At 36.9% G+C, this 17101-nt stretch overlaps 1 protein-coding gene across 4 annotated transcripts in view; it reads left to right on the forward strand.

Moving 5' to 3' along the window:
• The window catches only part of LOC102220232 (RNA-binding motif, single-stranded-interacting protein 3), a 316476-nt gene that overhangs the window by 51000 nt on the left and 248375 nt on the right, over positions 1-17101 (forward strand). For all 4 annotated transcript variants that reach the window (XM_023344472.1, XM_023344474.1, XM_023344476.1 and 1 more), the window contains exon 3: positions 6349-6558. In XM_023344472.1, the coding sequence (XP_023200240.1) occupies positions 6349-6558 (210 nt within the window). The remainder of the gene's footprint in view (positions 1-6348; positions 6559-17101) is intronic.

Below are 17101 nucleotides of genomic sequence, written 5' to 3' on the forward strand. Positions count from 1 at the left end.
AAATGGTTTCACTGGGAGTTGATCTGAATGTTCAGGTTTGGTGTTAAGAACAACTGGAACTTCAATAAGAACAATGACTGATTGTGAACATACAAAATATTCATACAAAATATTCTGAACAGGTTTCAGAAACTCCTTACTAAAATATACAAAAAAACAAACAAACTGGAACACATAACATTTTTATTTCAACCCACCAATTGGGCCGTTAATGTCCATGTTTCTGTATTTGCTTAGTGTACTGTAGTGAAATGTTGTCACATGACTCCATTAATTAATATCTATCAGCAGGGTTAGTTCGTTAATTTATTAGGTTAATTGATTGGGTTAGATAAAGTGCATCTGGAAAGTATTTACAGCGCTTCACTTCTTCCACATTTTGTTGTGTGATGGCCTTATTCCAAATTGTATTCAATTCATCTCCTGAAAATTCTACACACAAATATGACAATGTGAAGAATAGTTTTATTTTTTTTGTTAAAAATAGAAAACTAAGATATTGCATCTTAGTTTCGACTTTTGCTTAATACTTTGTTGAAGCCCAAAATCGAGCTGTTTCTGTAGACCTCTGCATTAAAACAAAGTAATGTCCACATTACTTTGTTTGGACTTGCCATATTTTACGGACTTGGGTTTTTCTGTTAATGTCTGCTAATTAAATATTTGAATCCATTCAGCAGTCTCAATTGGTTTTGTCTAAAGTAGAAATATGGGGAGGCTAGAAGGAGGATCAGTTTTTTGTGATGCTCAGAGTTGTAGCTGGAACAACAGGATGCCAGGGCATTTCAGCTTAGATTCCTGTTTTGCTAAATCATTTTTGTTTTTTGTCTTGCTCTATGGCTGTGAGGCACAATTTCTGCAGGTTGATCCGATTATCAGAGAGCAGTGTTGTTTAATGCTCAGAAAAAAGAGAAAACACACAGTCATAAGATGATTTATCAGAGGAGGAAGCTTAAATCCTGTAATTTAAGGTACATTTTGTTGATTCGTCTAACTTTCCAAGAAATATTAACACATTTATACCATTAGACAGTCAAATGAAAGCCTTGGGAAGTTTAATAAAGGGGATAATTATTTGAATTATTTGTGTTAAACTTCTGTTCCATCTTACTGACTTCCTGCTGCCACGAGAGAAAAAAAATCTTAGAGGGGCAGCATTATGTGTTTTCCAGCCGCATAATACCCTTTTAATAGCACAATCGAGTTTCTGTGTTAGCTTCAGTTGATAGAAAATTTGTGTATGTATTAAATATGACTTAAAGAAATTTGACTTTGCAATGTAACGTGAAGTTTTATTAATACTTTATGAAACTCTTGCTCTTTCTGACACTCTGTCTTCAGGAAGTCATCACATCACTCCACAGTTAACCCTTAAATAGTGTTTTTACCAGGGTTTCACTGAGAAGTAGCTAGTTCCACCAGGTGTTTGCTAATTTGCTGCTGGCTAGTTTGAAGGAGCTGCTTTTTGGAGGCGGGGCTTCTGGAGGTAAAATTAATAGAAAGCAAGATTTTTTAATTATACTGTATTATTTAACAGCGGGAAAGTTTCATTCCAACTTGATCAGTGATCATGTTATGTGATTTTCCCAAGGTAAGATTTCATTGCAGTTTCTGAATTCAAAAATGTGATACATTCAAAGAACTCTTTTAGGAGCTTTTATCTGCCATTGCTAATACATTTGCAACAACCAGGTCTGATTTATTTTTATTATTTTTAAATCTGCACTAAAACTGTATCCCCTATGCAGAGGTGCACTGCGGTATACAGAGAGCCATTCTATGACAGCCCTAACTATGCATGTGTCACCAGAGGGAGAGAAGAGATGGGAGAAAATCACTTAAACACAGACAAATGGACTCGGGAGAGCTGCCATGCTCTGGTTCTCCTCAGCGTGTTAATAGAGTCACAATGTGCTGTGGGTGAAGCATTATTCAACCTTTTCACTTAAAGCTGGCAATGATAACTTTCCGAATTTCAAGTTTTACATGTTTATTGAACCAAATAGCAGTTTTATAAGAGATGCGTCACCTACAGGTTTTGAGGCCAGTTCTTATGAGTTCTTTCTGTGCACTTTTTATCTGCTTCTAATCTTTTTCAGGTGATTTTAATTATAGACATAATTTAAAATATTTTGTGATTTCTAGATAAGATCCATGTGTTTTCAGCGTTCATAATAAAATGTTTATTTTTTGTTCTAAAGCGGCACAAGATCTTCTCCTATTGAGCTTTCGCTCTGTGTGTGCTAATAATATCCATCAGAGCATTGGGCAGCATTATTTGTCTGAACAAAACCCAAGGGAGAAAACAATATTTTTTTCATTCAATTTTCAGCTCTTTACGTTTTTTGTTTTTGTTTTTTTTTTTTACCTCGCATACCTGAAAATATTATTATTGCCCACAGTCACTGCAAATGTTTCTTTGTGTTTAGATTTTTTTGTGTGTGTGTGGAAAATTTTAAAATCTGAATCTATTCTTGTTCCTGTTAATTGTGTTCAGGGTTGTAGTGGGTGGTCGCCTACCCTGGACAGTCGTTCACAGGATTCGACATTAATAACAAATACTGCTATACACTCAAACACCTAGAGTCAATGGATTTTAATTAGCTGAAGATGCAATTATTTCCACTACAGAAGGAAACCAGATCAAAAAACAAACATGCACAGGGTGAATACATTTTAACAAACACCCAAGATTTGAACCTAGGATTTCCATGCTAAATGCTGTGGGTATTTGTTTTCCACCTGAGTATTAAAATGGTTGCTTTACCACAAACATCATCCATGGTTCTGAACAAGTTCACTTGACAGTTTTCATTTATAAAACTTAAGTGTTGCATCAAGAAACAAAACAAAACAACACCAACACAAGTTGAAGAAAATCTTGTTCACTTCTGAACATAGAGAGCACACGTAAGAGATTTTATGTTTTTTGAGCATCATGTGCGTAAAGCATTCTGCCATTTTGATGTGTAACAACAAAAAACAAAACACTAATAATTTCAAGTTGGTTTTGCCAAATTATACAGTGCTGGAAAGCCACTGCCTGTTCGGCCTGTCTGTATAAGTGTTGCAGAATATGATTTTTATTAGTTTATTGTGTATCGTTTGAGGGCATGGGCTGCCAGTAAGAGGGACAGACTGGAAATGGAGTTACTGTCATAAGCAATACATAAGTGCACACTGAAGCACAGACACACATACATCTGTTTGCCTAATATGTAAAATATTCCCCCTTAAAGCAAAAATAGCAAGTGTAACCATATCCTTTTATAAGCCAGAGATATATGGAGTGACTGCAGCTCTCTGATGAGGTGTTGAAAGTCTGTGACATGAATTTCAGTCTGGAGACCAATCATGCATTCTGGTAGAGGAATGTTGAGACCGTCAGATCTCAGTGCAGTGTAAAAGCATCACCCTGCCCTGTGATTTAAAGCTGAATATAAACCATACAGCCTTAAACCAGTTTCACCAATGACCCCCTTTTTTCTGTACAACTTTGGCACATGAAACATTTTTTTATAATTTAGTGCCGCCTTGGGATAGAGTCTTCAACAAAATACCTCTGCATACAGTGTGTGCATTAGTTTGAAATACCTCCTCTTTGGCTGAATGATCCCCATTTATAAGGCCACTGGAGGTTGTTGCATGACTAGAGGCAGCACTTAAACTCTATGAACTGGTGAATAGTTGCGTTAAAAAGCGTATTTGACCATGCAGCTTAATGTACCATACTCAAGGCTATCCTTCCCCTCTGGCTTTTACAGTAGCAGTGTCTGAATGTGCGAATGCCTTTACAGCTCTCAATAACCTGATTCAGTGGGACCGAGCTTAAAATGATGATGTGTCCCTCTTTCCCACACAGTTCTCAAATTTGACCCTATGACTGAGCCTTTGATTGTGTTAAAAGCAGGAAAAATGTTCACCTTCTCATTTTTGTCTTTAGGCTGATATTTCCTATTTTAAACCGGTTCCTCACACATTGTTGTTCTTTTCCTCACATTTTATGTTTTTTATTATTCCACTGGGACTCCTTTTTAGCCATAGATTCTATGTGGTAAATTGGTTTGCGCTGCTTTATGGGAAGCAGACTTGTCCTGTTTTATATTAACATGAACCCTAAACCTGTCGTTATATATTTTACTTATTATGCAGCGCTAGCCCTTACATTTTTCCCTATGGATCATAAGTGATGAAGAATATGGGCCTGGAAAGCTTTTGTAAGCACAGATGCGAGTTTGTTTTACTGCCTGAGCTTTTCTTCTCTAACTCATGTGTGGGATAGCCTTTGACCTCAGTGAAAATCTAACAAAGGCTACCATCAACTGTATATCACTAGTTAGAAGTAAATAGTGATATGCAGCTGTACTTAATTCAAATTTTGTTGTGTTTGCTCTGGATGTAATGTTCGCTTGTAGTTCTAAATCATGTGCAGTTGTTGGATGTTCAAATAATATGTAATTTGACTCCATTGTTTGAGTAAATCCAAATAATTAAAGTAATTCATTACAACTATACTTTTGCAAAGTATGCTGCAATTTCTGCAGTTGAGTCTAGTATTAAAATGACACTATTTACACAAGAAAATTGTAGTTTTCACCAATAAAATGATTCTCAAGTTTCTATTAGTTGAAAGTGTGGGCTTTATGGTCAGCTGAAGGGTGATGTATTGATCAGATCTGGTCAGGTCTTGGCTGTTTCTTAGAGCTGATTTTTAGATACTGTAGATAGTTTATCACTCTTTACACTTCTCGGATCTCCCCTGGCTCACATTACTCACGTAGGAAGACATTATCGATCAGGACCCCATCCTGATCAGTGCATTAATCGAAATCAGAGTCACTAACCATACCCTCCTTCTGACTGCTGTTGCTGATGAATGTCTGATTTTTAAATTTTTTTTGCCAGTCTACTAAACCTTTAAGTTTTGGGTTTAGTAAACTGAGTAAAACACAGTTAATTTTTAACAATCGCAGGTTATTTTGTGTATCGGGGTCTTGTAAAAGAGACAGTAATTATGCCTACAATTATTCATAACTGACAAATTTGGCTTTAACATAATATTTTAGTTTTACCCATTTTTTCCCCTATGACTAGAAAAACATCTAAATGTCAAAATCAAAGTATTTTCGTTTAAATATAGTTTGAAACATATTGTTAAACTTACTGACGTTAAGCAAAATTTGAAAGGTATTAGAATAATCTTTCAAATTATTCACAAATTATTTCGTGTGGTTTTGCATCACAATAAGAGAGACTATATCGTACAGCGTTCTGACTTTCTGTGCCATATGACATACTCTGTCACACAGCTGTTGGTATTGGAAGAAACTCTGCAATAGAAACCCAAAACACAAGTCATTAAATTATGTGATGTTTACAATGTTGGGGTTTAAATGCACTCCCATTCAATTGATTTACAGTTTGAGCCATTAGATGCCTCTAAAATCCACAAAGTAGATTTAAAAGTTGCCCTCTGTCTTTAATTCGTCTTTATGATGAATACAAAAACAAGGGAGCTTGGTTTCTTGTTAAGTTCTTTTGTTTGCAAACTGTTTTTATAGAATATTGAAACATTTTAACTGCAGCACCTATCACTTAAAATGAATTAAAGTAATATATGTTCATAAGAAGCAAAAATATTCAATAGAGTGCTTTCATTTGTTTTCACTTTACCAAAAATAATCTAAAACAGCACTATAACACTTAATGCAGTAATACATGCTGTTGTAAAATGTATTGCAGTAACAAATACGGTTTTTGCAAATACTAAGATTTCTGCATAAGGTTTTGTTAAAATACCTTTAATTAGTGTGTGCATGTGCGTCGCTTTTTTTTCTGTGCTTCAGTGGACATGACAACCACGGTAAACCTATCTCACAGCAATTTAAGTCAGAGTGTCAGCAGCTTCAGCCCCGTGTTTCCTGAACCCTGTTGAAACCTAGCACATAATGGCACACTGAGAAGCCTGTAGCCTGCCCACAATCCAAGCATTTTATCAAACCAATCAGCATTTTTGCAGAAAGAACACATCTCAACCGTGACAGAAGGGGGTTTCACAACATCTGGTGCTCCCGGAGAGAACCAAGGAGGGAGGGAGTAAAAGAGAGTTTGCGTGAAAAGAACGTGTGAGAACAATCTTGTTGGTCTGGCATTGAGATTTCAGATCAAAACAACATCCTGCTTTCTCTCTTAACACAGGTCACCAAGAGTGCACATAGCTGTCAGCGCTTGCCTGTTCCAAAACCAGGCGTGCTCGCAGTCGTGATGGTGATTTTTCTCGATGTGAATATTAATTGCTGCTCTCCCTCTTGGTTTCTCTTCTATATGCTTCCTGTCTCGCTCCTTCAGCCCAGCGCAGCAGTGAGAGGGTACCACAGCAGTAAGACAACTTCCATCAGCCCCAGTTGGGCCTCTGGTGTCAGTGGTGGTCAAGAAAGCTGGAGCAGCCACTTCACTCACACAAGTCTTCAGCAATATATACCTCACCATCAACAACATCGACATCACCACCCTCCTTCCACGCACACAAGCTACTCCTTCTGCACTGCCCATACAGCTGTGAGTAATGCTTTTAGCCCGTTTGCTGGAGGAATACATCAGTGCTTTTCCTGCCTGTCTCTTTTTTCCTCTTTCTGGTAACCATTAGTGGCTTTTTCTATAAGGGTATAGTTGTTTCAGTATGCACACATAATGTACTCTTCTTGCATACCTTTTGTTATTCTTCTTTGGCTTCTTTCTGCGTTTTCACGTTTTTGTTTCAGGCTTTCCTGTTAAGTCCCCTTCAGTTTTTTTACCTCCCCCTCCCTTCGCTTGTCTTCTCATGTGACTTCTAATTTTCCTCCTTTCTGCTACTTCATTTGTTTTCATTTCATCTGTCTCCTGCACTGGCCATGCTTAAGGAGGCTAATTGAGACAGAGATACTTCTGTGTCATTTCTCTTGTCATTATCTTAGGAATTTACTCCTTTTTCACATTCCGACTGGTCTGACTTTTCTGGTCCTTTTTCTTTTTGCTCATAGTTTTGGTTGGTAGTAGAACAAACTAGACATTTTGTATGCAGTATATTTTTGATTTGATATTGTTTTTTGGTTTGTTTTTGTTTTTTTCAAAGCTTGTACTTGAAATTAGGAAAGTGATAAGATTTCCAGGGTCTTGTTACATCATGTCAGATTCAAAATCCCTCACTGTACCTGTGAGGGATTTTATTACATATTCCACAAGAAATAAATGCCAATTTTTATATACAAATGGTCGTATGTTGGCTTCAAAGTTTCATCTAAATGTTTTGGAGAAAAATAAACATTTCCATCCTTGTTCCCTAGAAGCAGAAAGGGAGGTTGTAGTTATGGGGGGAAATATTAAGAGTGATGTTGCAACTTAGCCAATTTAGCCCTCTTTCCTTTGATACCCATAATCTAGTGCAGTCAATTCCCTTCAAAAGTCACCCAGTTGGTACAAAGATCATTCCTGTTTGTAAATTAAGATCAGTTTTAATCCAGACTTTTTTGTGGAGTACTCATTGAGAATGTTATTAAACTGTTGACTTCATGAAGACCAATAGGCACACCATGAAGGTCATGGATAATGTTGTGGGGAAATTTTAGGCAGCTTTAGGTTTTATTAAAAGATCCCAATCTTTGAACATCTGTTGAATCCATCACCTGATGAAAGAAACAGCTTTGTTCTACTTTCTACTCCAAGACCTGGTTGTCTACCGGCATGCGGAGAATGGAGAGTATTAACCAGAGCATTAGCCAAGAGGCCCATGGTAAGTGTGGAGGAGCTGGAGTGATGCACAGCTCAGGTGGAAAAATTAGTCAACTAAGTTGACTTTAGTAATGCTCTGCAAAAAATTGTTATATGAAAAAGAAATCAATAAGTACCATTTGTAGTTTGTCACCAGTCATGCAGGGGTCACCGGACATATACTGTATGTGGAAGAAGATGTGCTAGTCAGATGAGATCAAAATTAAGCCTTTTAGCCTACTTATAACACATATTATGCCAGAGCCTTGGTAGCACTCCTTCACTTTTAACACACCATCTCATAATAAAACATGGTTGCATTAAGAAAACAAATAATAATTCCATATCACAACTTAAACAGTGCTGCTATGCATCTGTACGCAAAAACATCCTCTGAATTTCTGCTTGTAAAAAGAAAAAAATACTAATGAAAAACATGGACGCATCCCACAAGTGACTTAAACATTTTGGGAGATGAATACTACCACAGAATGTTATTGCTCTGTTTTTCTTCCTGTAATAAATGATTTTTACAAGCCCTCACACTACGTTTCTCAATTTTCTAGCTTTCCATGACTACAATCTAATCTTAAATATGCCCCACCTTAATTCTCATCTGCTCTTCTCTGCATGTTGAGACTTCCCTAAAGCACTTGCGTGCATGAAGTGAAATTGGACTGGATTTAGATACGATAACCATCACTGTATGTTAGCTCCATGTTACACAACTCATGCCTTTTATGTTGCCTGAAAGCATTCTTTGTTTCTAGAAAGCAGGAGAAGATTTCCATTTTGTGGCTTTGATACAGACAGATTCCTCTCCCAATCCCTTGCTGTACGCAATTGTCACCATTACAAACACTTAAAGGCCGCAGACTTTTACCACTGGAAAAGTCAACGAGGAGCTCTGCTGTTTGATCCCTGTCATGCACACAAAAAAAGAAACATTAAATTTCACATGATTGGCATAAATGCTGTGGTTGTGGTTGGTATTGTTGTAGCGCAATCATGTATCACAGTTTTTTGCAAATGTTAGTCCTTTTTGCTTTCACTGCCAGTCGGTCCTCTAAAGGGCTTAAAGTCATTGTAATTCTCAACCATCCCCAGGACCTTTGATTGACTACAGTTACTTCAAGTTGCAGATTCTTACACAAACTAAACTTAATTTGTCTTTGATTTAAAAGTGTACAGATTAACAATCTGTTATAGCATTTTGTTGTTTCTTGTGTCTTTCATAGCCTGGAAATAATGTTAGATTTGTGTGTGTGTGAATTTTGCAAACAAAACAAATGACAATTTATTGATTGCAAATGTGCACTTTTCATGATAGTAAAACAGGAAAATGAGGGCTTAAAAAAAGAACACTAATAAAGTGTTACAATGATCCATTCAAACTCCAGACGGATGATCAATCTGCTTTGGCAGGATCTTAATAGAACTGTGCAGAACTAATGCGAGGAAATGTTTGTATCGTTGAAAACAATTACTGAGAGTAACAACTGCTGTATTTAGCTCTATAAGCTTTTAAATCATGGCATGAATTTAGTTTTACATGACTGTAGGTCTGAAATGGTTGAAGGAGATGAGAAACCTCCAAGGAAAAAAACCCAAAAACTTCAGATCAAAGCATTTAAAATCAGATACTTAAGATACAAACTGGGCTCTTATTGGATAGTATAGACAGTCATATTGCCAAACAAATATTTGACATAAATTTATTTCAGTGAATTGCTTCTAAAGATTTATGGTTTGAATATTTTTCAATTTACTTTAACTGAAGGGTTGTGTTTTAGAAAGCATCACAGCATTACTGTTTTTGGTAAAACTGGGAAAATACATGTTGCATACAGCAACAGCATCACTTGAATAGGGATGAAAAATCCCCGAAAGTATTCCCAGGACATTCTGGAAACAAGACCTACATTCTCAAGAACACACACACTCCTCTGTTTGCCCTGAATATGCTTTTGTTTTTGTGGAAGCTGGTAAACCACACATCTTACAGTAGAACCTGACTGGTCTGGATGACGGATCACTTTGGGGTCATCAGACTCTTACCCTCTTCCTCACCCTCTGCTCTTAAACTAGTGTAAAATCTGCTGGCTTTGATGTGCCTGTTTAAATGGAAGAGTAGGGATGGTGGTTTTCTTTTTGGCTTCCCTTTTAGACCCTTCAGAAACCAAGTTTCCCCCAATGTAAAGCCTTCCATGCAACTAAAACATGCTTCAGTATTTGAGTGTGCAGTGTTTGTTTTATATGACAGGGATGCTATTTGCAAAACATACAAGGTTGTATATGAACCACAAATCCCTCAGTTCACATACTAGCTGAAGCAGACTTTCTCTCATTCTACAAACTCCTTCAGTCAAAATCCTTTCATTTTTATTGCATCGTTTTATTGCCTCCCTAAATGCTGTTTTGATTTCAAGCTTATTAGATGTGAAAATGTCCTACAGAAAGAAAAGAAAAGAAAAACAAAACTGATATCGCAGCATGAATGTGTCCTGTTGGTTGAGAGCGGCAAGAAAAGGCATGGAAAAAGAAAAACAAGCAAGGATCCTGCAGAGATCAAGAAGCCTTGCCTCCAGTGGATTTGTAATTACAATAGAAGCGGATACATTTCCACTTTTAATATGGTGGGATGAAGTTTGCTCAAGGGGGGGAGGTGGAGAGACAAAACAAAAGTGGAGAAAGTTGTGTCTGGCAGAATGAAGGGAAAAATATTTCTCCCTTACATAGTAAAAGTCATTTATATTTGTTTGAAAACATAGCCAGTATTTCCACAAATAATCCTTATTAAGGTAACACAGTTTTAAGCTACATTTGGAAAGTTATGAAAAGTTGACAGTTGTATTTAAGTATTTAATAGGCAGAACCTGTATTTAGTCTTATAGTTCTTTTGATTAAAAAAATCATGCTACACATTTTGCTGTTGTTGACCCTTGTAAAATGTTAAATATGTTTTTCCTGGCCGTTTCTTTTGTGTACATTGCAGGTGAAAATTAAATGCTTTCTTCTTTGTGACCACACAGGTAGAAAAACTGACTGCAAAATAGAAAAATACTGTTAAGTTCAATGTATGATAACATAAAAAAAACATAAATGAAAATAATACAGAAAAGGATAAGTCAATAAAAAAAGAGGATGGCTAAAAAGAGGAAGCAAGTGTTTCTTCACCTTTCACAAAAGCTCCTTTTTTAATGTCTACTATTAACCAAAGAGTTTAGGCGACATTTGTGGAGATTGTAACAGCCCTCAGCTGATTTCGTATAATAAAACATGACAAGTCACTGATTGCACACGGTGTTATTGGATTCTGTACTTAAAGCCACAACTGCTGCAGCGACTCTTAAAGCCTTGACTAAACGCCAAGCTATAGATTTTCTGGCCTGTTGAGAATTGGTCACAAGCATGTAAGAAAGGGAAAGGAAATGTTTTGTGTAGGTACTCTCCTGTAATTGGTGTGACAGAGTCCATGGCTAGTAAGACAAGTAAAGGTGGACATGCTATAGATGATATGTGATAGATAGCTGCTGTAGGTGAAGTTTGTCTTCAGCAGCGTCTCTCTTTCAATGCTGCTGATACATAAAGTTTATAGGATTTAAGGTAATTTTTAAGCTGTCAAAGAACAACATAGAGGACATTATCTCTTCTTGTATATCTCAACAAATGTTCTGAACCTTTTTGAAATATCAAGCAACATTCCGGTTTTACATCAGCTTACCAAGGTAAAATTTGGAGGCTTCTCAGCTTTGATTAATTTATTATTATTTATTATCCAGGAAAATATATTTTTATTTCATCAAAAGAAAACTGGTCACTCATTTATAAAACTGTTGACCAATGAATTTGTTCATTGTTACTTGTTTTGACTGAGTAACTGCAGAGTTGATCATAAATGTCTTTTTATGAGTGGTTAATTCTTGGAAACAGACACATGGTGAGTGTGATAATGATCGCAGTAACAGTTGATCTTCATTGAATTATTGACTTACTGAAGAGGTAACAATATTAATGCTTTTCTGCAAATAGGTAGAGAAATGCATGAGGAAGATAAATCCTTGTTTAAATCATTTTTGTCAGCCTGAGGTTTGTTGAAATGACATTTTGCTCTATTATATCTTATAAAAGAAATCATCACTTAAAGTTTGACCACTACTCTGTGCCATTTAAAGGTCTCCTTTCTTTGGAGAATCATTTTAGGTGCTAGATATGCACATATTTACAGATCTCATTTGTGTCTGTGACAGTGTTTCACTATAGTGCATGCTAGCTATAATTAGGATTACAGCTAGCAGGGATTAAAAGCTGCATGAAATATTTATATGTGTTAAAATGAGTAGTAAAAGTTCTAGCTTGATCTCCTGTAGCTAATTGCATCAGTGGTGTATCTTTGTTGGAGAGTGAATCTGAGATTGTGAAAACAGAGTGTTCATGTGATCTCGCAAAAACAAAAAAGAAGCAGAAGCCATTTGGGTTATGTTGTGTTATTGTGACATGATATATATGACTCTGCAAGGGAGGAATTGTGAACTCTGTGCCTAACCCGCATTGCGTCTATGTGGTGCTGCAGAGTTCATCTCTCTTCATAACATATAGAGACACCTACACATATGCTGCAGAGGACAAAAGGAACTCTCCCTTTCAGCAAGTTTTAAATACTACACTGGAGAGGAATTTTTATACCAGTTTTCTACATTTTGTCCTTTGCAGCCAGCTTTTCTCAACAGCACAGATTTTAAAAAAAGATTATCATTTAATAGTATTTCTGTGGATTATAAATCTTTACTGATTTAATGCATAAACATTTATACCTATGGATCAATCTAACTGTGTTAATTTAGACATATTAAATGCTTGGATTCACATTTTTAAGATAAAAGAACCATAGCAGGTAAGTGAGATATTACAAGTAAGTTATGCACATGTTATGATTAAAGTATCAGTGGGTGATTCAATATTATTGAAAAAAAGCATTTGAAAGCAGCTGATAGTTTTCATGTCCAAGTGTCATAAATGCACACATTGCAAGCTGAACAGATTTCCAACTTGTTGGATGAATCTAGGATAAATGCAACTGATGCATAATTTCTGATTTCTGTTTTTTATTGTTCGTATATTATTCACATACATGTGACGATGATGTACACATGTATGGACTTGTATTTTATGGGGGTTGACACACTTCATTGTCTTTAACTTTTTTTTTAGATTGTTTCTTACTTTTCATGTCTTCTGTATGTATTTGACTGTTACCAGCAGCTGCTTAAAAATCATATTTGTATTCTCATAAATCTCTTTGGAATAGAGTTCAATGATCCAACCCTCAACACCAATCATGGTTATTAATGTGTCCCTTTGGGGAAATGAATGGCTCTGTTAGGAATCAAATGCTGATTTTTCATTTAACTGTAAGTTGAGTATATTGAGGTGTTTTTGAACGTGACTATAACCCCTCATGCCAGTTGACCCGCTAATCTTTTTATTTGTGGGGTCTGAACTCTGGAACAACTCTCTGTGTTGGGATTAGTTTAATTAGCCGTAACTCATAAACAGCCTTTTATACAGGATGACAAATGATACTGTCATGCAGCTGAATGGATGGTCTGATTGCTGGCAGTGGGCGAGGGTACATCTGCTGGCTGATGGCCTGCACAACGTAACTGAGCTGAGATGAGTTATCTGTGCTTCCCCTAGGGAGGCGCGATATTTGGACAACTGAGAGTGAAAACAAAGAAGTAACAACAGAAAGTAATGAGGAGAGAGAGAGGATTTCATGTACAAAACTGATTACGATCCACTTTTGAGCAATCCCAGTTTATCTTTTCATGATATGTTTTTCCAAGCACCGAATAGAATCATCAGGATTTCCTGAAAGTGGAGACAGCAGATGCCAGTGTGTGCTGTAGATGCATGATGTGGCTCAGGGAGCCTCATGGAGGCTTTGTGATGAAGTACATTAGCTTACATTTTAGAGCCTGAGTCTCTTTCATCAGCCCTTGAATGAAGAGCATTGCTCATTTCCCAAATACTGCAGTGATTCATCTTTGCCATGAGCCAGAATGGGCTTTGTCTCAGTAATTAATTTAGCTCCCGGGACAGCAGTTGGAATGAGTCGTGTCTTCAAGGCCTAATTAAAATAAGATTGTCAAACATATTCTAGGTCACACAGCTCAGAATCTCAAACAAGTTGGGGGGAGATTTTTAGGCACTGCCACCATGTCCTTGGTGGACTATTATGCTGTCTGATTCAGTAGTAGGTAGGAGGGACCACAGACTGAAAAACAAATGATTGTATTTGCACAGTTTATTTCTTGAGGCAACTCTTAAAAATTGAGACACTAGATGTTTATAATTGGCTGGTTCAGTCGATATCTCAATTTAGCTATTGTTCTGCACCCTGCATGCCTGTGTCTCTGTTTGAGGTTGGTGTACTGGAATAGCTGAGAAATTGGAGGCTTCTTCTTGTGGAAAACAGCCACACTGTTATGTTCCCATGCCCCTCTTAATCAAAATGCAACTGTGCATGAATATCATGTGGTTTCATGTCACTTTCTCTACAATAACAGTCAAACTGTGGCTTGAAACCCTGATATCAGCGCCACATTCATTTTCAGAGTTGTTATTCTATTGAAGGCGCCAGACTGACAGTCAGGATCTTATCTTTTCTCATAATGAGAATCATTGACTTTGGTTGTAGGCTCACATTAGCTGTGAAAGTACACACACAGACACATGCACATGCGCGTGAAGGTTCTAAACAATTAAGCACGAGCTGTCGAGCTTAGTGCCTGGGTCCATTGTAAGCTCTCTAAACCTGTTAGACTGTGACAGACCATTAAAAGACTGCCAAGGCTTCCTTAATTTGCTTCAACAGTGCATACAGAGGCAGAGTGACTCAAGTGCTGTGCGTCTGCCTGAATGTGCATTCCTTTGACGTTCCTTCACTCAGCCCTTCACAGAAACATCTACACATACAGTGTGACACTACAAAGTCCTAATCTGTACATTGAAGTAACTGCATAAAGGCCCTTTGCTACTTATTTAAGCAAGTTTATCTACAGATTAAAATAGCTGCCAACACTAATGTATTCAGAGTCTGGAAATTGTCATGAGCACAATGCAAACAACATTAATTATTTTTTACATTGGAGCCATTGCCTGTAATTCCTGTGAGTTTATTTATTATATCTCTGGTGCACCTGCTGTGCATAAATGTTCCACTGTCATCTTCAGGGATGTGCTCTCATATTGTTATTTTTGCTACACAAAACCTAGTTGACAGTGTCAGTGAAATTTAATAAAACTGTCATGGAAGTAGGAATTACACACCAACAAATTTCACACCTTGTTTGCATTTTCACGCATTTAAATCAACAGCATAAGCTCAGTAAATTGCACCTTTCTAATTAGTGTATCAGTGAGAATAAATGAAAAACTAAAACAGCCCTCTTGATTAAGACGCTCAATTACACTGCATGAATAAGGAATTCCCACTTTAGAGAGACTTTTATGTAAATATAGTCAAGTTTACATTGGATTTAGTTTGTGACCTACAGGAATACATGTCACAATCATCTTTTCCTTCATGCATGATATCATACAAAAAAAAGCTTGTTTTCCAACAGCCTGTCCCTCTGCAGACCTCACATAAGGCAACTGATCAGAGATCCTTTGAGTTTGACCATTTACAGTTTTCTTATTTTCTTATTTTATAAGATATCTTTTTAACCAGCTGTGTGTCAAGTTTCAGGTCTTTCACTCCAAGTCCAAGATGAGTCTCAAGCCTCTAACCAACTTTAAAATTCTGACCTGGAATTCATGCAGTCTAGACCACCTGTAACATTGGATTGCTGTTTAGGAATTTAAATTTATAACCAACAGTTTCTGAATTATTTTAATTCATTAACAATAAAACAACCTTGTAATTTTTTTCTTCATGTGCCCCCTTGTGGCACATGTGCTAGGCCAGCTTTGCTCTACAGAAAGGAAATGTAAAGTTCTTATAAGTTCTTGACTTCAGTAAGTCATTGTTGCATCTGTCATCAAAGTCGAGGGGTTTGCATTTATAAAAAAAATAAACCCATGTTTGTATGACCTTCAACCTATTGGAATTTTGTTTATGGCTGCATGAGTGTGAATGTGTGTATGTAGAATAGGTGTATGCACTAGTTTGTCACGTGAAATGCCAAAGATGTTATGATGAAAATAATAACCTTGCAGCACTTAGCACCCAAGATCAGCAAGGGGTAGGTAGAGTTGGCAACTGAGGTTGCAGCAGTCCCAGTTAGGCAGACGCAAGGCAGCCCTGCATAGTTACCATACATCAGACGTGGGACCAAATCAGCAGTGAAGCACAGGAGTAGAAGTCCATAGGGTAGAAAGGCACAGGAAGAGACGCAGACTATCTAAACCCCCTTCTCAACTCAGTCACTAGTTCCTCCAGTGCAGTTCTAACCTGCAACCTGGCCACCTTGGCAACCAGGTGACACTACAAAGCCCCAAGTGTGCCTTGACGGAAACCCTGTAAATTCTAGACACTAACAGGTACCATAGAATCGCACAAAAATCCGTGAGGGACGGCGGAGCCCCTGCTCGAAATTCCGTGAAAGAGGTGTATGGAGCCTGGTGCCAGAAACCCATTAAAATACTGTCTACATCGTTTTAAACTGTGTGATTGTGAGCGTGAGTGGGAATAAAAATAGCAATAGGTATTTTGTTCCATATAACACAGTAGGAGTGTAACAGGTAAACCTTCCATAGATGCAAACTTGACTAAAAACCCACCTGTTTAGGATTGTATTTGAAACGTAATCAATTACAAATTTATTGATGGAACCTGACTCAATGTCATGTTTTGATTGTTGATTCTATGTTGCATTGTGTTTCTGTGTTTGATATGATGTAAAGCACTTTGAAATGCCTTGCTGCTGAAATGTGCTATACAAATAAAATTAGATTGATTGATTGATTGATTGATTGATTGAAGGGAAATGCAGCTGTATGCAGCTTTATCTCCAAGAAACATCCAAAGCTTTGCACATTAAAAAAGGAAAAAAAAGTTTAAAGCTTTCCATCCTTTGCTACAAATGATCAAGCCTACACTAAAGAAATACTATGTTAGTGCACTTAAGGCAGTAATAGGCTTATTTTGGTATTTCAAAAATGAATTGAATTATTTGTTTATTTGCATTTTCCTGTGTATTTCTAATATTTTATAAAATAAGTTTAAGTGGTGCAAAATGTGTCAATTTTTCTCAAAGTGCTCAATTATCATAATAATTAATTAAATAATCAATTAATAAAACAATTTACCTGTAGCTAGTACGGAAGCTAACTCTGGCTCAGAAACATA

The sequence above is a fragment of the Xiphophorus maculatus genome, chromosome 13 (genome assembly GCF_002775205.1).
Source record: "Xiphophorus maculatus strain JP 163 A chromosome 13, X_maculatus-5.0-male, whole genome shotgun sequence".
NCBI lineage: Eukaryota > Metazoa > Chordata > Actinopteri > Cyprinodontiformes > Poeciliidae > Xiphophorus > Xiphophorus maculatus.